At 49.9% G+C, this 21,664-nt stretch overlaps 1 protein-coding gene across 4 annotated transcripts in view; it reads right to left on the reverse strand.

Moving 5' to 3' along the window:
- The window catches only part of LOC140425627 (cadherin-6-like), a 260,191-nt gene that overhangs the window by 37,663 nt on the left and 200,864 nt on the right, over positions 1 to 21,664 (reverse strand). For all 4 annotated transcript variants that reach the window (XM_072510136.1, XM_072510133.1, XM_072510134.1 and 1 more), the window contains exons 8-9: positions 14,928 to 15,064; positions 9,522 to 9,649 (exon numbers count right to left, since the gene is read on the reverse strand). In XM_072510136.1, the coding sequence (XP_072366237.1) occupies positions 9,522 to 9,649; positions 14,928 to 15,064 (265 nt within the window). The remainder of the gene's footprint in view (positions 1 to 9,521; positions 9,650 to 14,927; positions 15,065 to 21,664) is intronic.

Consider the following 21,664-nt stretch of genomic DNA (forward strand, 5'->3'; position numbering starts at 1 on the left):
ACGTTCTCTCCGTGTCTGCGTGGGTTTCCTCCGGGGGCTCCGGTTTCCTCCTACAGTCCAGAGACGTGCAGGTTAGGTGGATTGGCCAAGCTAAATTGCCACTTAATGCCAAAAAAAGGTTAGGTGGGGTTGCTGGGGATAATGTGGAGGCGTGGGCTTAAGTAGGGTGCTCTTTACAGGGGTCGGTGCAGACTCGATGGGCCGAATGGCCTCCTTCTGCACTATGCATTCTATGATTCTATGATTCTATGAACCCACCATGCCCCAGTAACTCTACAGTCACACACTGGTGGGACTGTGCTCTGTGCAAATTGATTGCCATGATTACCAAAGGGATTCACTTTGGGATATCTTTAAAGTGAAATAAAGTGTTCAATAAATCTAAGTTCCGTCAAGTATCCTGGAATCTGATACAATAAAAATGGAACTTAATTAATTGGTCACTGTGCACCAGTGGCTGCTGATTATTCTACTTTATTATTTCAATAATCTTCAAGTTAATCTAATATCCTGCACTATTTGTAAACTTCAGCTCATCCATTATGTGGTGTTGGGTGTTCTGACACACAGATGAGCCAACACAGTTGCATATGGTACAACGCTTCTTTATTTAAACTTACTATTTACAGTTTGGTCTTTGCACTCTGCACGTGGGGGGTTCCCTGCTTGTGGTGTTTTAACAGCTCTTTCTTGTTCCCTTCTCCCCAGACCTACCGACCACCAGGTGTCGTGCTCGTGCTTTTTATATGGTTGGTGTTCTTGTCTGTGATTGGTTGTGGTGTTGTGTACTCTGATTTGCCTGTGAGTGTGTCCATCATGATGTGTGTGTTTGAATATCATGACATCCCCCCTTTTTACAAAGATATGTGCCTACGTGGTGATAAATATGATCGTGTTGTGAGTGCATCTAGGAGTGTGTGTGTGTCGTGTGCAGCATGTGCATATGACGGAACTATGTACATGGGGCGATGTCGGGTGCGTCACATGAGCCAAGTTGTACCATAACATAACATAAATGCGAACGAGAGAAGAAGAAAAAAAAACTTGAACAGTTGTCCAGTCAGACGACCTCTGGAACGATAAACAACAACAGGTTATCATGTAAAATTGTGCAACTTGTTAAACATATGAACGGTATTATAAGTCCAGTCTAATGGGCTTGCGACGAGTTCGGGTTGACCGCCTCAAGGGTGGATCAAGAACCACCGGCGGCTGTGCAGGCATGGCCATGGGTGGCGATGGAAAGGGCGTGATGTGCGGCAGCTCCACAAAGTCATCCTCGGAGGCCTGTTGAGGATCTGGCGTGTGTGTGCTGTGTGGCTGTGAGCGTGGAAGTCGGCGAAGGGCGCGCCGATTGCGGCGACGCACGGAACCATCCGGCATGCGAACCAGGAACGAGCGGGGAGCCACTTGTCGGAGGACTTCGGCCGGTGCTGACCAGCCACCATACGGTTGATGGACGCGTACTTTGTCTCCGGAGGACAGGGGGGGCAGGTCCGTCGCTCGTGTGTCGTACCGACTTTTCTGGCGATCACGCTGCAGTTGCATGTTCCGAAGAACCGCCTCATGGTCTGTCGTTGGTGCCAGGATGGACGGTACCGTCGTCCTGAGGGAGCGACCCATTAGTAGCTGCGCTGGCGAGAGACCCGTGGATAACGGGGCCGATCGATAGGCCAGCAAGGCAAGGTTAAAGTCCGATCCGGCAGCAGCCGCCTTGCACAGGAGCCGCTTGGCGATGTGGACACCCTTTTCAGCCTTCCCGTTCGATTGTGGATGCAGAGGGCTGGATGTCACATGAGTGAAACCATATGCTGCGGCAAAGGACGACCATTCACGGCTGGCAAAACAAGGGCCATTGTCTGACATGACAGTCCTTGGAATGCCATAGCGAGCAAATGTTTCCTTGCAGGCCCCAATGACTGCGGACGACGTCAGATCATGGAGAGGCATGACTTCCGGGTAGTTTGAGAAGTAGTCTATAATAACAATGTAATCTCTGCCGAGCGCGTGAAATAGGTCAACACCCACCTTCGCCCAGGGGGACGTCACCATCTCGTGTGGTAGAAGTGTTTCCGGAGGTTGCGCCGGCTGAAACCTCTGACAGGTTGTGCAGTTGAGCACCATGTTGGCTATGTCTTCATTAATACCCGGCCAATATACCGCCTCCCGGGCCCTTCGTCTGCATTTTTCGACGCCCAAGTGGCCTTCGTGTAGTTGATGAAGAATCATCTGGCGCACGCTGTGCGGAATAACGATCCTGTGTGATTTCATAAGGACCCCGTCTATGTTGGTGAGATCATCTCGCACATTATAAAACTGGGGGCACTGCCCTTTTAGCCACCCTTCCGTCATGTGGCGCATCACTCGCTGCAGAAGGGGGTCAGTCGCCGTCTCTGCGCGTATGTGGGCCAGACTAGGATCATCAGCTGGCAGATTTGCTGCTGTCAGAGTTACGTGTGCCTCAATTTGACGCACGAACCCCTCCGCATCTGGTGGTGTGCTCACTGCTCGGGAAAGAGTGTCCGCCACGATGAGTTCCTTCCCCGGAGTGTAGATCAGTTCAAAATCGTACCTCCTGAGTTTAAGTAAGATGCGCTGGAGGCGAGGAGTCATGTCGTTCAGGTCTTTGTTAATGATGTTGACCAGGGGGCGGTGGTCAGTTTCGACCGTAAATCGTGGCAGGCCATACACATAGTCATGGAACTTGTCCAGTCCAGTTAACAAGCCCAGGCATTCTTTTTCGATTTGCGCGTAGCGCTGTTCGGTAGGGGTCATGGCTCGTGAGGCATACGCAACCGGGGCCCATGATGACGTGCTGTCTTTTTGCAGGAGTACCGCTCCAATACCAGATTGGCTGGCGTCTGTTGAGATCTTTGTAGGGCGAGTCGTGTCAAAGAAGGCCAGCACTGGTGCCGTGACCAGTTTGTGCTTGAGCTCCTCCCATTCCCGCTGATGCGATTGGTGCCAGTTGAATTCTGTCGATTTTTTTACGAGATGGCGCATATTTGTTGTATGAGAAGCCAGGTTGGGAATGAACTTCCCAAGGAAGTTGACCATGCCCAGGAATCTTAAGACAGCCTTCTTGTCAGCCGGTCGTGGCATGGCTGTGATGGCGCTAACCTTGTCTGCATCGGGACGGACCCCTGACCTTGAGATGTGGTCCCCGAGGAATTTCAGCTCCGTCTGGCCGAAGGCACACTTCGCACGGTTGAGACGCAGGCCATTTTGTCGTATGCGGGTAAAAACACGTCGTAGACGATGCATGTGTTCCTGCGGAGTGGTGGACCAAATGATGATATCGTCCACATATACACGTACCCCTTCGATGCCTTCCATCATCTGCTCCATAATGCGGTGGAATACTTCAGATGCCGAAATGATGCCGAATGGCATCCGGTTGTAGCAGAATCTGCCAAAAGGGGTGTTGAATGTGCATAGTCTTCGGCTGGCCGGGTCCAGTTGGATCTGCCAGAATCCTTTGGACGCATCCAATTTAGTGAATATTTTGGCTCGCGCCATCTCGCTGGTGAGGTCTTCTCGTTTCGGGATGGGATAGTGTTCCCGCATGATGTTGTTATTCAGATCTTTTGGATCTATACATATACGGAGCTCGCCAGAGGGCTTCTTTACACAGACCATGGAGCTGACCCATGGCGTGGGCTCCGTGACCCTGGATAGGACCCCTTGGTCCTGAAGAATCTGCAGTTGTGCCTTGAGGCGGTCTTTGAGTGGCGCAGGACCCCTGCGAGGTGCGTGAACGACAGGGATGGCGTCCGGTCTGAGTCGAATCTTGTACGTGTATGGCAATGTCCCCATGCCTTCAAAAACCTCCTGGTTGTGAGCAAGGAGGGAATGGAGATTTGCGTGGAACTCAGCATCCGGGAAGTCGGATGTCTCATCTGGAGAGAGAGACATAATGCGCTGTACCAGGTGAAGGACCTTACACGCCTGTGCGCCCAGTAACGAGTCCTTTGATGAGCCGACAACTTCGAAGGGGAGTGTGGCCGTGTACCTCTTGTGAGTCACCTGTAGCTGGCAAGATCCTATGGACGGGATGACGTTCCCGTTATAGTCAACCATCTTGAGCCGGGATGGCGTGATGGGTGGTTTGACCTTCATGGCCTGGACTGCAGAGTAAGCAATCAGGTTGGCGGATGCGCCGGTGTCCAGACGGAAGGCGACGCGAGATCGGTTGACCGTCAGGGTGGCACACCACTCATCGGCTGGATTGATGGCATTGACCTTGTTGACATCTATGACGGAAACTCGGAAGGCATCCTGGTCATCTGCATCACTTAACTGGAAGTCTTGATGCGTGGGCTGGACGGTCCTGACTCGTCTGCGAGGTTGTCGAGGATGCGCCAGATCCATGGGTTGAGCCGAACGACAGTGGGCTGCGTAGTGGCCCATCGTGCCACATCTGTGGCACTGTCGGTTTTTTGCTGGACATTGCCCTTTTAAATGTAGAGCTCCACACTTGCCGCACGTCATGACGTCACGGCGTTCGTTGCGCCACTGCGCATGCGCAGTGCGATCTTGCGGTGGGCGCGCCTGCGCAGTGCGTCCCTCGTTGTGGCCGTTATTTTTGGCGCGCACCTGCGCGGGAGACCGCGAAAAGTGCGGGAAGCGGCCGCTGTTGTCCGGGCCGTGGGTCGGGAAGTAATCGACGGCCTGGATGCGTTCGACGTCGTGGGCAGCCTGGCTTGCCGATTCGACGGCTGGGGACCCCCTCCGTGCCAACTCGGACGCCTGAAATCGGGCAAAACGGCAGGTAGCATTTTCGTGGAGGACACAGGCTTCCACAGCAGACGCTAAGGTAAGGCTTTTCATTTTTAGAAGCTGCTGGCGTAGGCCACTAGAGGCAACGCCAAAAACAATCTGGTCCCTGATCATGGACTCTGTGGTGGTGCCGTAACCGCAGGACTGCGCTAGAATCCGGAGGTGCGTCAAAAAGGGTTGAAAAAGCTCCTCCTTACCTTGCAGGCGTTGCTGAAAGAGGTATCTTTCAAAACTTTCATTTACTTCAACTTGAAAGTGCTGGTCCAGCTTGAGGATGACCGTGTCATATTTGGCTTGGCTTTCGCCTTCTTCGAACACCAGTAAGTTGAAGACATCGGTTGCGTGCGGACCTGCGTAGAAGAGGAGCATTGCAATCTTCGAGTCATCCGAGACATTCTGTTTTTCGGTGGCACGGATGTACAGGTCAAATCGCTGCCTGTAGAGCTTCCAGTTGGTACCTAGGTTCCCCGTGACTTGCATCGGCTGCGGTTTGCCGGTGTGGTCCATGTCCAGAATGGCAGGTTAGTAGGCAGGTATCGATCCACTCCTGTACCATGTGGTGTTGGGTGTTCTGACACACAGATGAGCCAACACAGTTGCATATGGTACAACGCTTCTTTATTTAAACTTACTATTTACAGTTTGGTCTTTGCACTCTGCACGTGGGGGGTTCCCTGCTTGTGGTGTTTTAACAGCTCTTTCTTGTTCCCTTCTCCCCAGACCTACCGACCACCAGGTGTCGTGCTCGTGCTTTTTATATGGTTGGTGTTCTTGTCTGTGATTGGTTGTGGTGTTGTGTACTCTGATTTGCCTGTGAGTGTGTCCATCATGATGTGTGTGTTTGAATATCATGACACATTACATTGCTGCATGCATCTTATTCTGCATCGAGTCATGCTCAACTGTCACCCCACTCCTCAGGTTTCTACAATGCTTCCCCGACCCTCAATGACTTCACGACGGGAGTTCCTCAAGCCAGTGTCCTGGAACCAAATACCTTCAGTTGCTGTAAGAATGACCTTCCCTCTATCAGGAATGACACTCACTGTACACAGTGATCAGCTCCATTCTCAATTCTTCAGATAATGAGGCAGTCCTTGCCCGCATGCAACAAAACTTGGACAACACCCAGGCTTGAGTTAATAACTGGCATCAATGTCATATAAAGGCCAATCAATAACCATCTCCAACAAGAGGGAGCCAGACCACCTGGAACACTCAATGGGTGCTGCTATTATCAAGTTTCCCACCATCAGTTTCTTGGACAGTCACTGTTGAACAGAAATACAACAAATATAAGCAACTTGGCCAGGACAATGTCAGAGGCTGAATATTATCCAGCAAGCGGATCACCTCTTGGCTCCCCAAATCATCTCTGCCGTTGACAAAGGCTGTGATGCAATGTTGGAGTGGATGTCGGTATCAGGATTCCCAATCGGGTGGAGAATGGAGAATCGAGGGAAGAACGGGTTTCGTGCCCTGGCGATGTCCCTAACCCCCGCCGGCGGCCCCACCCCATGCATCCATTTCCATTTGGTTAACAGCCGGAAAGCCCAATTCGCCCCTTCCCCACAACACAAATCCTGCCCCTCCCCACTGACAAGTAGAGGCATCTTCCCCCCACCACGAAAATAACGGGTCAACCCCCGCCCCCACAGCACGCATGCATTAGGGTGACCCACCCCCCTAATCCCCCCATCAGACACCCCCATTCAGAGACCCCCATCAGAGACACCCCCAACAATGTTCCCCCCAACAGTGACCCCCCCAAAAGTAATACCAACAAAGACCCCCAAAAGAGAGAACTGCTTTCATTTTCTCTCTTTCTCAGCAGAAAGCACTTAGCTCCTTTTGATGTGGTGAGGAGAGGTTAATCACAGCAAGAGTGTTTATAAACATTGTGGTTAGCATCAAAGTGGGATAATTGAGATGTATTCATGCGTGAAGGGAAAGATAAATAAACACATCCCCTAACAAGCTGTCTCTGGAGTAATAAAACTGTCAATCACTGGCTCGTGCAATGAATTGTTGGGTGAAATTGAATGGAAGATTTGTATTTCAAAGGCGGTCAAGGGATTTTAAACCCTTTGAAGTGTATTTAGTTTTTGAGGGAGTCTCTGGCACTTGTAACAGCTGCTGCTTTAAACACCTTTGTCTGAGGCGGCAGGTGGCAGGGAAAGGTTAGGTGAAAATGCAGTGATTTTTCACTCTACTGCCTGGACTAATCTTCAGTTTTCAGCAGGGGTGACTGATGATGGGGTCTCTGATAGGGGCTCTCTGACGGGTGGGCTCTCTGATGTGGGTGTCTGATAGGGGGCTCTGATAGTGGGATCACTGATAGCAGGGTCTCTGATGGGGATCTCTGATAGGGGTCTCTCTGACAGGATGGGGTCTCTGATAGGGGGGTGTCTGATAGGGGGGTCTCTGATGGAGATCTCTGATAGGGGTCTCTCTCACAGGGGATGTCTGATGGGGGGGTTCTCTGATGGGGGGTCTCTGATAGGGGGTTTCAGATGGGGGGGTCTCTGATGGTGGGGTCTCTGATGGGGGGTGTCTCTGATGGGGTTCTCTAACAGGGGGTCTCTGATAGGGGGGTCTCTGATAGGGGGGTCTCTGATAGGGGGGTTTCTGAGGGGGTTCTCTGACAGGAGGGTCTCTGTTAGGGGGTCTTTGATTTGGGGGGTCTGATTGGGGGATATGTTGAGGGTTATATTGGGGGCCGGGAGAGATCGGGTCACCCTCATGTGTGCATGCTGTGGGGAGATGACCCGTTATTCCTGTGGTGGGTGGGGGAGGCAGGATTTGAGATGTGGGGGGAGGGGGAGCCAGCCGTCGGACCCCAGTATCGGGCACCCGCTCAAAATGGCGGCCCGATACCGGGATTCCAACAGAATTCTGTGAGCTCTCCCCCATGCTTAAATTAGTATGGTGAAGGGGAGAGACTCGCCTACCAGCCCCAGCTCCTCGCACCAGCGGAGACCAGGAGTGATTCACGCTGACAGGAGAATCCAGGCCCCTCTCCACCTGCCTGAGTGAGTGCATCGACAGCAACACTGAAGTAGCTCAAAATTATCCAGGACAGAGCAGCCCGCTTGATCAGCGCTTCATTCGTCAACTTAAACATTCACTCCATCCACCACTGGCGTACAGTCACTTCAGAGTGTACCATATACTAGATGCACTGCAGTGACTCGCCAAGCATCCTTCCAAACCTGTGACCTCCATCTCCCAGGTGGACAAGGGTGAGACGTACATGAGATACCATCACCTTCAAGCTCCCCACCAAGGTGTACAACATCCTGACTCGGAAATATTTCACTGTCCCTTCACTATCATAGTCAAAATCCTGGAGCTCAGGAGCTCCGACCCTAATAGCACTGCGGGTGAAACCTCCCCTTCCAGACTGCCATGATTCCCAGGAAGGAGCCCCACTATCACCTTCCCAAGGACAATTAAACATGGGCAATAAATACCAACCTGGCCAGCACTATACATCCTGAGAATAACTATTGTTGCTTAGAAGATCCCAGGGTTGGTTAATATGGAAATGATTAGATGGGTACAGTTGGCGTTGCTCCCCTTGGATGCAGCTTGAGGCACACTGTACAAATAGGCTGGCACAGTGGTTAGCACTGCTGCCTCACATCTCCAGGGACCCGGGTTCAATTCCGACTTTGGATGGCTGCCTGTGCGGAGTCTGCACGTTCTCCCCGTGTGTGCGTGGGTTCCCTCCGGGTGCTCCGGTTTCCTCCCACAGTCCAAAGATGTGCAGGTTAGGTGGATTGGCCATGCTGAATTGCCCTTAGTGTCCAAAGGTTGGTAGAGATACAGGGTTATGGGTATAGAGCAGGGGAGTGGGTCTGGCGAGTGGGCCTAGGTAGGGTACTCTTCCAGTGGGTCGGTATAGACTCGATGGTACAACTGGCCTCCTTCTGCACTGTAGGTGATTCTCTGTGTTATCGTTGAAGTGGCTAAAACATGTACCCTTACATAAAATTCCAGCCACTGACTACAAACAGAAGACATGTATCTCCATTATAATGTGTCACATCCTGAGCCTTAAATAAATAGCAACAAATGTATGTACAAGTCAATTAAAGTTCAGTAAACACAACTTTTCTTTTCATACATTCTACTTTGATATTAAAACAATTTTAATTCAATTCCTTCCAGTTCGATTTCGAACTGTTTCTTCTCGTTTCAGTTGAAAGATAATTAAGTTTGTTTTGGGGAATTTATCATATTGCTGCCAAAATGGTTGCCTACGACTCGGTCATAGTTTAGGGTAGAACATAAGAACATAAGAACTAGGAGCAGGAGTAGGCCATCTGGCCCCTCGAGCCTGCTCCGCCATTCAATGAGATCATGGCTGATCTTTTGTGAACTCAGCTCCGAACACCATAACCCTTAATCCCTTTATTCTTCAAAAAAAGTATGAGTAGCCCCGTTTCTATGGTAACAGCCAGTCTAGGGTGATAATGCCTTAATGAAAACGGTGTTTCTCTAATTACTGTTAGATGCAGGTGTGGATAATTTGGAACATTGGCAAGCGAGAAGTGTCGCAGGTGGATTGAGAGGCTTAAAAAGTGCATGAAACAAGGAGCGTGTCAGCATGGTACGAATGAATGGCCCTCCTGGTTACGTGGCAGTAAAGTGGGCAGCAAGGCAGCTTGGTGGGAATGATGGGGTAGTCAAGCTATCTACGTCTCAACTCTAGTCTTCCAACATTGAAAATAGCTTACCTGGCCAGCCTTTGCATTTTCACAGACAAAGGTCTCATAAACCATGGGAAACTCTGGAGCGTTGTCATTGACGTCTAAAACTTTGATTAGGACTGGCACGCGACTTGTTTGCCTTGAGTTTTCCAAAACTGCAAATAAGCAAAAGTAGATGCAAGTCAAGATGGCCTACAATGTAATTAATGAAGGATCGAGGCAGATTTCATCTGAGCATAATTTTGGCATCGATACCAGGGTTTTTAGTGATGCTCCTGCCAGCTCTTGGCAGTGGTATTGTTGACACTGATGAAGAGGGTACTGCCCATAATAATAATAATCTTTATTGTCACTAGTTGCCTTATATTAACACTGCAATGAAGTTACAGTGAAACACCCCGAGTCACCACACTCCGGTGCCTGTTCGGGTACACAGAGGGAGAATTCAGAATGTCTAAATTACCTAGCAGCATGTCTTTCAGGACTTGTGGGAGGAAACCGGAGCACCCAGAGGAAACCCACGCACACACGGGGAGAACGTGCAGACTCCGCACAGACAGTGACCCGAGCCGGGAATCGAACCTGGGACCCTGGCGCTGTGAAGTGCTAACCACTGTGCTACCGTGCTGCCCAAGGAGAAGGAAAGCCTCCACTGGCCCCTCATCCGAAATGGGGTAGAATCCCAGTGGAACCAATTGCTGGTCGAAATTTCCCGTTCTGCCCTGGGAGAAATCAGGATTTCCATTCTGTCCGATTCCGGGAATCCCAGGGCTTCACGGTACCAAACATGAAAAGTTGGTGTACACAAGTCAAATGATTCATTAAAGATTAAACCCAAAGTACCAGATTTTCTACACATCATTTCCCAAAGCAGAGATTGCACCATTTGTAGGCTGATTATTTGAAAATTTAAACCTACCACAATTGTGGATCTTTTCGAACTAAGGCTGAATTCATAAATGTACAAGTTTATTGCTATTAAATTCCTCATATGCAATGTGAGATCAGAGGCTGCCTGTTCAAAGGCAGTAATTCAAATCGGGCATTTAGTTTTTGCTTGTGGGGGAGGGGAGGCTTGAAGCTGGAATGGAAAGTTAGATGTTAGTCATATGTGTGCCTGGTGAGAGAGCCAGCACTTTAATCCCAGCTGGCAGATCAGCTGCCTCTGCTGCTGCTTTTACTGAAGGTGAGAGTTTTAAGTTTCAGCACTCTTCACGCTAGCCTGTGTCTCTGGGCTGCGCAAGGCATTGAGAGCTACGGGACACCATGGAGTGGGTAAGTCAGATGCAAAGATCGCCGGTACCCAGAGCACGAAACTCATGGGCGACTGTGAACATCTTCAAATTAATTCAATGTCGCAAGTCACGTAAAACTCAATTCTTCTCCTCGTGTTATTCACATTGCCAGCAGCAGTTGCAGTCACACTGAATTGCAGAATCACTGAACGGTTATAGTGTGGAAGGAGGCCAATCAGCCCATTGAGTCCATAGTGGTTCTCTGCAAGAGCAACCCAGCTAGTTTCACTCTCCCACCTTTCCCCTGTAGCCCTACAATTCTTTTCTCTTCACACTGTTGTTATGGGCCAGGGTTTTAAAACTCCAATGTGTATTATGGAGTTCACCTGACCTATAACGTTTTGTTGAATTTGGCTAGGATGAGCACAAGAGCCTTCCCTTCAGTTGTGATCCATCAGACTTCCCACACACTTTAATCAAACATGCTTTATTCCAAGAAATTAGTTAACATTTATAAAAACACACAGTAAGAATTTTTATCAATTAAAAACATAAAGACACCCCCCAGCTACAGTAATCTATGTACAACACTTAATGAATTTCCCCTTAACTGTTCCAATTCAAAAACAAAATCCCATTAACCAAAAAATCCCTTAAGGGCGTGGCCCAGCACTCTGCATTCTCACTTCAATATGTCTGGCTTTTCCTGAGATTCTGACCCCGTCTCACCAGCAGGTTTAAATCCTTCCGAAAAACAAACTATATCTAAAGCCACCACCAAGGTGATTTTTATTGGAACAGATATTTAAAATGAAACTGGACAGAGACTGGCCAAAACATTTCAGTTCTCAGTCTGAGTCCACAGCAGCCAAATGTGAAAGCGAAACCAAAAACAGCCCACAGCCCAGCTCCACCCAGACAATTACATCGCTAAAGCCACGTGATAAGACAAAAACCTCTCTGAAAGGAACACTCCCATGATACTAGCACCTTTTGAAAGTTACAGTTGAGTCGGTCTCCACCGCTCTGAGGTAGTGCATTCCCCACATTTTGAAACGCTGTCCTCAGACACAAGCCAAATCTGGAAGCCAACTGACAACGGTACAACCATTAGAAGAGACGGAAAATTATGGACGAGGGGCCTGCAGTTTCCTGGGATGGGTTCCTTCACTCCGACGCTCCACACCGGGATTGGAAATTTACCCTCAAAGCTCGTGATTGGCACTGATATCCAAATGGCAAGAATGATTCAGCCTTGAACCTTTTCCAAACCATCAATACTTATTGAGGCAAGTTGGTCAACCATTTACTTCAATGGAAATGAAAATCGTGAGATTCTGAATCATTGTCTTCAATATTGTAAAAGATCACTGTTACGGCCAAAAAATCCAAGGTAAAATGTAGTGTGAAGTTCAAGCAGGGCGAGAATGAAGGAAATAATTAAACTCTGGGAATCTAGATGTAATGTAGTTCCCTGTTTAAAGCCATATATTCCATTCTTAGTTTCGTATAACACTTTATAACATTATTCAAAGCTAAATTGCATAATTCAATGTATTTTGATGAAATGTCATAGAATTTACAGTGCAGAAGGAGGCCATTTGGCCCATCGAGTCTGCACTGGCCCTTGGAAAGAGCACCCCACTTAAACCCACGCCTCCACCCTATCCCCGTAACCCAGTCACCCCACATAACCTTTTTTTTCTGACACTAAGGACAACTTAGCATGGCCAATCCACCTAACCTGCACACCTTTGGACTGTGGGAGGAAACCAGAGCACCCGGAGGAAACCCACGCAGACACGAGGAGGAAGTGCAGACTCCGCACAGACAGTGACCCAAGCCGGGAATCGAACCCGGGACCATGCAACTGTGAAACAACTGTGCTGGCCACTGTGTTACCATGCTGCCCCTTTGGGAACTTTGGGAAATTATGGTTAGCGTAACTGCTGGGCTGAAATATAGGAAATAGAAACAGGAGTAGGCCATTCAGCCCCTCAAGCCTGTTCTGCCATTCAACTGGATTATGCCAGATCTTCTACTACAAAACCATTTTCCCGTACTATACCCAAATCCCTTGATTTCTTAAATATCTAGAAATCTATTGATTTCTGTCTTGCGTATACTCAAAGCCTGTGGGGTAGAGAATTCCAAAGATTCACCACCATCTGATAGAAAAAGTCTCTCCTCATCTCAGTCTTGAATGGCCTGCCTCTTACTCTGAGACGGTGACCCCTGGTCCTAGATCCCCCACATCCCCAGAAACATCCTTTCTGCATCTACCCTGTCCAAGCCCTGTAAGAAGTTTGTGCGTTTCAATGAGATCACCTTTCACTCTTCTAAACTGTGGCCAATATCGAACCAATCTCCTCATTCTCTCCTCATAGAACAATCCCACCCTCCCAGGAATCAGTCTGGTGAATCTTCATTGCATGACCTCTATGGCAAGGAGATCCCTCCTTAGATAAGGGGACTAAATCTGGACAAAACATTTCAGCTGTGGTACCAGCAAGCCTCTTTACAGTTTCAGCAAGACTGTGTGGAGTCTGCACTTCCTCCCCGTGTCTGCGTGGGTTTCCTCCGGGTGCTCTGGTTTCCTCCCACAGTCCAAAGATGTGCAGGTTAGGTGGATTGGACATCCTAAAGTATCCCTTTGAGTCCAAATGTTAGGTTGCGCTATGGGGTTACAGGGATAGGGCAGGGGAGTGGGCCTAGGTAGGATGCTCTTTCAGAGGGTCGGTGTAGACTCGATGGGCCGAATGGCTTCCTTCTGAAACTCATTTCTGGAGTGGTAATTGGTAGGGATTCTATGATTCAAATCCCCTTGCAATAAAGACCAACATACCATTTGACTTCCTAATTTCTTTTTGCAAATGCATGCTGGCTTCCAGTGACTCATGAACAAGGATGCACAGGTCCCTTTGGAACTCAATACTTTCCAACCACTCAGCGTTTAAGAAATATTCTGTGTTTCTGTTCTTCCTATCCAAGTAGATAACTTCACATTTTTCCACGTTATATTCCTTCTGCCACGTTCATGCCTACTCACTTCGCCTGTCTAAATCCCGTTTGCATCCTCACTACTCTCATTCCCACCTAGTTCCGTGTCTTCAGGAATGACGACATTTTGGCCTCAGGTCCAAGAACTGAGGAGCTGTAGCAGCACCACTGGCGGGAGGATATAATTGCAGCGTGACACATTTACAGAGATTGCACTATAAGTATGAACAAGAGAATCCATAAGGGAAAAAAGTTAACATGATATATGCAGAGATGTATGGAAGTTCATATCTAGACAAATAGTCCCATTCACCTTCTCAGTCCTTTTCCCTTGGCTAATGTGTTTTTCCATCATCCTTGATGGAGTGTTGTCACTTTATTTTGTGGTTTCGTGTCAGTATTCTACCATGCATGCTTAAAGTCAGTACACTTAAATGTAGGAGGTTAGGCTTCCGAAGCAATTCTCTTAATTCATCACCACACATTGCGCACAATGTGCAGGCAGTATGTGCCTCCAGAAACAAGCCAAATCTGGACACAGAGATGAAGCTGTCCGGTTGGGTGCTTTTCGCAATCCAAACGGACATGATCAGAAATTTCAGCTCCCTCGCTGAGGTTTTATTTAAATCCTACTTAAAATGCACCTGACATGGAAGTTTCACAAGCGAGCTTTACTGAGAAATAATTCATTGGCATGCCACTGGGGTTTTACAGAGCCTAAAAGTATGTATTTTAAAAAAACTACTGTGCGTGCTTTATTATTATCGTTCTCTCTTTTTCCTGAAGGATTTGCGCATCAACAGCGTCTTGGTGTTACTGCAGGCTTCTGTGGTGGAAGATTTGGGATTAATGCGTGGCCACCCCTAGTTCCCTTCATCCGTCAGCACATACACTGTGTGGCAGTCACTACAAACTCATTCATGTTATGTTGATGCGACTGTTCGCTCTCCAGTGGGGTTTGACCACATATTTTGGCAAGCATTTTACCCAGGCTTGGCCAGAAGCTGGAAGTATTCCTCAGGTGGAGGGAAATGCTTGAGCAAGGCAAGGTTCGTGCCAAGGGACTCAATAATACTCTGTCTGAAAATTAAAAAACAGCCTGTTGTTTGCCCAAGACTAATCTAAACATCCTTGGCCAAGTAGAGAGACAATGCAGAAAAAAAACCTGAAGCGAAATAGCAGCCATATTGAAGCTTACCCGTCTCGGTTGCTATGACAGTAATATTGTGCCACGCCATCTCTTCCCGGTCAAGTGGTTTTAACGTAACGATTGATCCATTGGCAGAGTTTATGTTGAAATATCTGTCCAGATCAGTATGTCGATCAATGGAGTAACTGAAAAAGATCAAATCAGAAAAACAATTTATCTAACTTATAAATATAATATATCACCCATTTCCAAAAGATGGATGTTTTTGACGCTTTTGCACTTGGTTGATCCCCTAATGCAAACGCAGACAACTTCTATGTCGGACTCGCTTCCAGCAACCAGTTTCCTGGCTGAATGTATTGCTCTCTTATTCCAGCCACGAGTTAGTTGCAGCATAATTTTGCGGTTTGTTTTGTGCCTATTTAGGCTAACGTTCCAGCTATTTCCAATATTTTCCCCTTGGACCTGTAGCATTTTCTGACATTAAGCCTCTGTAAGTGCTGCTCTGTAACCGTCCAGTGATCAGTTGCTCAGTATTTGATTATGTGAGTCTGTTTGCAATTGATGCTCACTGTGCTTGATTAGTTAAGCCTGGCTGTGGACTCAGGTAAAGTAAGCCACCTGTAGAAACTGGAAGCCAGATCTGAGGCATGGAGCAGACATTTTAAAGCACTGTAAATAAAACCTGTTGCACACATCAAAACTAGTGTCATTTCTGCATTGGTCAGAAATATAAAATATATAACACCGGTCTCTAGAAGTTGCCTAGGACTGTTTTGTGAAAACTTACCCTCCTATTATTCCTCTCACTCTCCTTTGTGAGAATGTTTCTAACATGGTGTGGTAGTCACCACTGTTGTATTATATTGTATATATGGGTATTACGGTAAGGCCCCTGTACGACAGGTACGGGGGTAGATCCCTGTCTGCTGGCTCCGCCCAGGGGGCGGAGTATAAATGTGTGTGCTCTCCGAACAGCAGCCATTTCATAAGCTGCTGTAGGAGGCCACACATCTCTGTGTAATAAAGCCTCGATTACATTCTACTCTCGTCTCGTCGTAATTGATAGTGACCCAATCTCAGACGCACAGAAGCCCCAGATTCTGTACACGCGGCTGAGCTCCGATGTCTTTCCCCTCGTCCAGGACGCGCCTACCTACGCAGAGGCCATGGCGCTACTGAAGGAGAATTACGCTCAGCAGACCAACAAGATCTATGCCAGGCACCTCCTATCCATGTGGCATTAACCTCCCAGTGAGTCTGTGGAAGATTTCTGGCATGCCCTGCTCGCCCTGGTGAGAGACTGTGACTGCCAGGCCGTTTCGGCCACTGAACATTCGAACCTGCTAATGCGAGACGCGTTCTGCAAGGCCTGTGGCAAGAAGGGACATTTCGCTGCAGTGTGCCAGGCCCGCTCAATCGTCGCTATTGTCCCGGCACCCCCCATGTGCGGCCAGTGGGCGCCGCCATCTTGCTTGCCTCAGAACCAATGGGCACCGCCATCTTGCCTGCCCCAGGACACGTGCGGCCCATGGGCGCCGCCATCTTACCCGCCTCAGGACCCCTGCCTGTCGGGCACCTCATCGGGCTGCTCATCGCCTGCAACAGCCGATGACCAGCCGCGTCTCGCCTTGGTCACGATCGACCAGTCTGACCGCACAACCTCGCGACCGCTTCGACAAAGGTGAAGGTCGACGGGCACGAGATATCCTGCCTTCTGGACTCTGCGAGCACTGAGAGCTTCATCCACCCCGATACGGTAAGGCGCTGCTCCCTCGCGGTACACCCTGCTAACCAAAGAATCTCCCTGGCCTCCGGATCCCACTCCGTGGTGATCCGGGGGTACTGCATCGCCACCCTCACCATCCAGGGCGTAGAGTTCAGCGGCTTCTGGCTCTACGTCCTCACCAACCTCTGCGCTGCCTTGCTACTCGGCCTGGACTTCCAGTGCAACCTCCAGAGCCTATCCCTGAAATTTGACGGTCCCCTACCACCCCTTACTGTTTGCGGCCTCGAGCCCCTTAAGGATGGCCCACCTTCCCTGTTTGCAAACCTCACCCCGGATTGCAAACCCGTCGCCACCAGGAGCAGACGATACAGCGCCCAAGGCAGGACCTTCATCAGGTCTGAGGTCCAGCGGCTGCTGCGGGAAAGTATCATCGAGGCCAGCAACAGGCCCTGGAGAGCCCAAGTGGTAGTGGTGAAAACCAGGGAGAAAAACAGGGTGGTCGTTGACTACAGTCAGACCATCAATCAGTACACGCAGCTTGACGCATATCCGATATGGTCAATCAGATTGCACAGTACCGGGTCTTCTCGACAGTGGACCTGAAATCTGCCCACTACCAGCTCCCCATCCGTAAGGCGGACCGCCCATACACTGCGTTTGAAGCAGATGGCCGCCTTTACCATTTCCTTAGGGTTCCCTTTGGTGTCACCAACGGGGTGGCGTCTCAGTCTTCCAACGGGAGATGGACCGAATGGTTGGCCGGTACGGGCTGCGGGCCACTTTCCCGTACCTGGACAACGTCACCACCTGCGGCCACGACCAGCAGGACCACGACGCTAACCTTTCCAAATTCTCCACACCGCCACACTCCTCCTCATCCTAACTTACAATAAGGAGAAGTGTGTGTTCAGCACGAACCGATTAGCCATCTTCGGCTATGTGGTTCAGAACGGAGTTCTAGAGCCCGAACCCGATCGCATGCGCCCCCTCATGGAACTCCCCCTCCCCCACTGCCCCAAGGCCCTCAAACGATGCCTGGGGTTCTTTTCGTACTACACCCAGTGGGTCCCTGACTATGCGGACAAGGCCTGCACACTCATCCACTCCATCGGATTCCCATTGACAGCCGAGGCTCACCAGGCCTTCAACTGTATCAAGGCCGACATCGCCAAGGCCGCGATGCACGCAGTCGACGAGACGCTCCCCTTCCAAGTTGAGAGCGATGCATCAGATGTCGCTCTGGCCGCCACCAAGCAGGCAGGCCCGTGGCATTCTTTTCCCTCCCCTCCATGCCTCCGAAATACGGCACTCCTCCGTCGAAAAGGAGGCCCAAGCGATCGTTGAAGCTGTGCGACATTGGAGGCATTACCTGGCCGGCAGGAGATTCACTCTCCTCACTGACCAACGGTCGGTTGCCTTCATGTTTAACAACACACAGTGGGGTAAGATCAAAAAGAATAAAATCTTGAGGTTGAGAATCAAGTTCTCCACCTACAATTACGAGATTTTGTATCGCCCCAGTAAGTCAACGAACCCCCCGGTGCCCTGTCCCAAGGTACCTGTGCCAGCACACAAGTGGACCGACTCCGGACCCTGCACGACAATCTCTGTCACCCGGGAGTCACCCGCTTTTACCACTTCATTAAGGCCCGCGATCTGCCCTACTCCATCGAGGAAGTCAGGGCTGTCACCAGAGACTGCCAGGTCTGCGTGGAGTGTAAACCGCACTTCTACCGGCCAGACCATGCGTGCCTGGTGAAGGCCTCCCGCCCCTTTGAACGCCTCAGCGTGGACTTCAAAGGGCCCCTCTCCTCCACTGACCGCAACAAGTACTTTCTTAATGTGGTCGACGAGTATTCCCGATTCCCCTTCGCCGTCCCATGCCCCGATATGACGTCTCCAACCGTCATCAAAGCCCTCAACACCACCTTCGCTCTGTTCGGTTTCCCCGCCTACGTCCACAGCGACCGGGGATCCTCATTTATGAGCGAGGAGCTGCACCAGTACCTGCTCAACAGGGGTATTGCCTCGAGCAGGCGACCAACTACAACCCCAGGGGAAACGGGCAGGTGGAGCGGGAGAAGGGGACGGTCTGGAGGGCCGTCCAGCTGGCCCTATGGTCCAGAAATCTCCCAGCCTCCCGCTGGCAGGAGGACCTTCCCGAGGCACTTCACACCATTCGGTCGCCCCTGTGCACCGCGACCAACGAAACCCCCCATCAACGTCTCTTCGCCTTCCCCAGTAAGTCCACCTTTGGAGTTTCGCTCCCAACGTGACTGGCAGCTCCAGGACCCGTTCTCCTCCGCAAGCACGTGCGGCTCCACAAGGTGGACCCGTTGGTTGAGAGGGTACAGCTACTCCATGCGAACCCGCAGTACGCCTATGGAGCGTACCCCGACGGCCGCCAAGACACAGTCTCGCTCAGGGATCTGGCAACAGCTGGGTCCCCCCCCCACCCCCCGCCCCGGCGCCACCCTCCCCTCCCCTGGCGCACCCCACCGCAGCCCCCATTCCAGGTCAATCCGTCCTCCCCTTGCTCCCACCCGGGGATGAAGAGGATTTCGACACGATCCTGCCAAGCCGACGCCTGAGTCACCACCAGCACTGCGGCCTCTCAACGACAGATCAAGGCACCGGATCGTCTAAATTTGTAACCTTCTCGGTAATATTAAAACCAATCTGTTTGTATATAGTTTTCCACCACCCCCGCTGGACTCATTTTTAACAGCGGGTGAATGTGGTAGTCACCACTGTTGTATTCTATTGTATATATGGGTATTACGGTAAGGCCCCTGTACTACAGGTACGGGGGTAGATCCCTGCCTGCTGGCTCCGCCCAGGAGGCAGAGTATAAATGTGTGTGCTCTCCGAACAGCAGCCATTTCGTCAGCTGCTGTAGGAGGCCACACATCTCTGTGTAATAAAGCCTTGATTACATTCTACTCTCGTCTCGTCTCAATTGAGAGTGCATTACATGGATAGTTGCTTTCAAGATTGAGGACTTGTCACAAGAGTAATTATGGACATGTATCTACGTCTTAACACTTTGTTCTCTGACAAAAGAGTACACTTGCAATGAAGATTAAAAATGCATTAAACAGCTCGACTGCTAACTCAAAAAAAAACCTGAGCCATACAGATAAAGAAAGTTGGTCTTTATTTTCAATCATTCGTGGAATATGAGCATCGCTGGCCAAACCTACACTTATTGCCCATCCCTAATTGCCCTTAAGGTGGCGGTGAAACACCTCCTTGAACCGCTGCTACCATGTGGTGCAGGCACATGCATTGTTCTCTGAGGGAGGGGATTTCAGGAATTTGACACAGCAACAGTGAAAGTGACATATTTCCAAGTCAGGATGGTGAGTGACTTTGAGAGGGACTTTTAAAAAATAAACTTAGAGTACCCAATTAAATTTTTCCAATTAAGGGACAATTTAGCATGGCCAATCCACCTACCCTGCACATCTTTGGGTTGTGGGGGCGAAACCCACGCAAACACGGGGAGAATGGGCAAACTCCACACGGACAGTGACCCAGGGCCGGGATTCGAACCTGGGACCTCGGCGCCGTGAGGCAGCAGTGCTAACTACTGCGCCACCGTGCTGCTTCGACTTTGAGAGAAACCTACAGGTGGTTGTGTCCCTCAGCATTTGCTACCCTTGTCCTTCTAGGTGGTAGAGGTTGTGGGTTTGGAAGGTTCAGTTCAAGGAGCCCTGATGGATTGTTGCAGTGCATCTTGTAGATGGTCCACACTGTCGCCATTGTGCGTCAGTGGTGGAGGGAGTGAGTGTTTAAGGTAGTGGAGGTAGTTAAGGGGTGCCTATCATGCGGCTGTTTTGTCTTAGATGGTGTTGAGCTTCTTGAGTGTTGTTGGAGCTGCGCTCATCCAACCAAGTGGAGAGTATTCCATCACCCTCCTGGCTTGTGCCTTGTCGATGGTGGACAAGCCTTTGGGGGTCAGGAGGTGAGATACTCATCACAACATTTCCAGGCTCTGTCCTGCTCTTGTAGCCACAGTATTTATCTAGAAACATAGAAAATAGGGCAGGAGTAGGCCATTCGGCCCTTCAAGCCTGCTCAGCCATTCATTATGATCGTGGCTCATCATACAACTCAGTAGCCTCTTCCTATCTCCGACCCCCCCCAATTCTCACCCTCCCCCCTCCCCGTATCCTTCGATCCCTTTCGTCCCATGAGCAATATCTAACCGCTTCCTGAAAACATCGAATGTTTTGGCCTCAGCTACGTTTTGGTCGCAAATTCCACAGACTCACCACCCGCTGAGTGAAGACATTTTTCCTCATCTCAGTCCTGATGGCCTCCCCTGTATCCTCAGATTGTGACCCCTGGTTCTGAGCTCCCCCACCATCGGGAACAGCCCCCACCCCCACCTACCCTGCCTAGTCCTGCTCAACCTCTTCTAAAATTGCATCGCTTGCCTTTTTAATTCTTTCAATGGCGTGGACTGGCTCAAGTCAGCACTAATTGTCCATCCCTAATTGCCTCGAGAAGTTGGTGGTGATTCACCTTCTTGAACTACTGTAGGCCATGTGGTGTAGGCACACCTGCATTGCTGTTAGGAAGGAAGGGCAAGGATTTTGACCCAGTGACAGTGAAGGAACTGGGATATAATTCCAAGTAAGTCATGGTTGGTTCAGTTACGTTTCTGGTCAATGCTGACCTCCAGGATGTCTGTGGTGTGGGATTCAGCAGTGGCTGTGCCATTGGCTGTGAAGGAGAGATGGTTACATTATTCCTTGTTGGGAATGATCATTGCCTGGCACTTGTGTGGCGTGAATGTTGCTTGCCATTTATTGGCCCAATCTTAATCGTTGGTTACTGCTGACCCACCTAGTCTCAACTAGCAACATAGCAATTAGAATCCGTGCCATGAGTTGGGGAGGGGTAAACCGGTGAGAATTCCTGCTCCTAATCACCATTCAGTGCACGTGTGGAAATTGGATGAAGACATGATTAGTGTTGGTTACCATGTTCTAGGGTAGCAAACCTTGAAGATATGTCAATAATCAGCACTTCAGGCAGAGATTCTCAA

This window comes from Scyliorhinus torazame, chromosome 6, assembly GCF_047496885.1.
Source record: "Scyliorhinus torazame isolate Kashiwa2021f chromosome 6, sScyTor2.1, whole genome shotgun sequence".
Classification (NCBI taxonomy): Eukaryota; Metazoa; Chordata; class Chondrichthyes; order Carcharhiniformes; family Scyliorhinidae; genus Scyliorhinus; species Scyliorhinus torazame.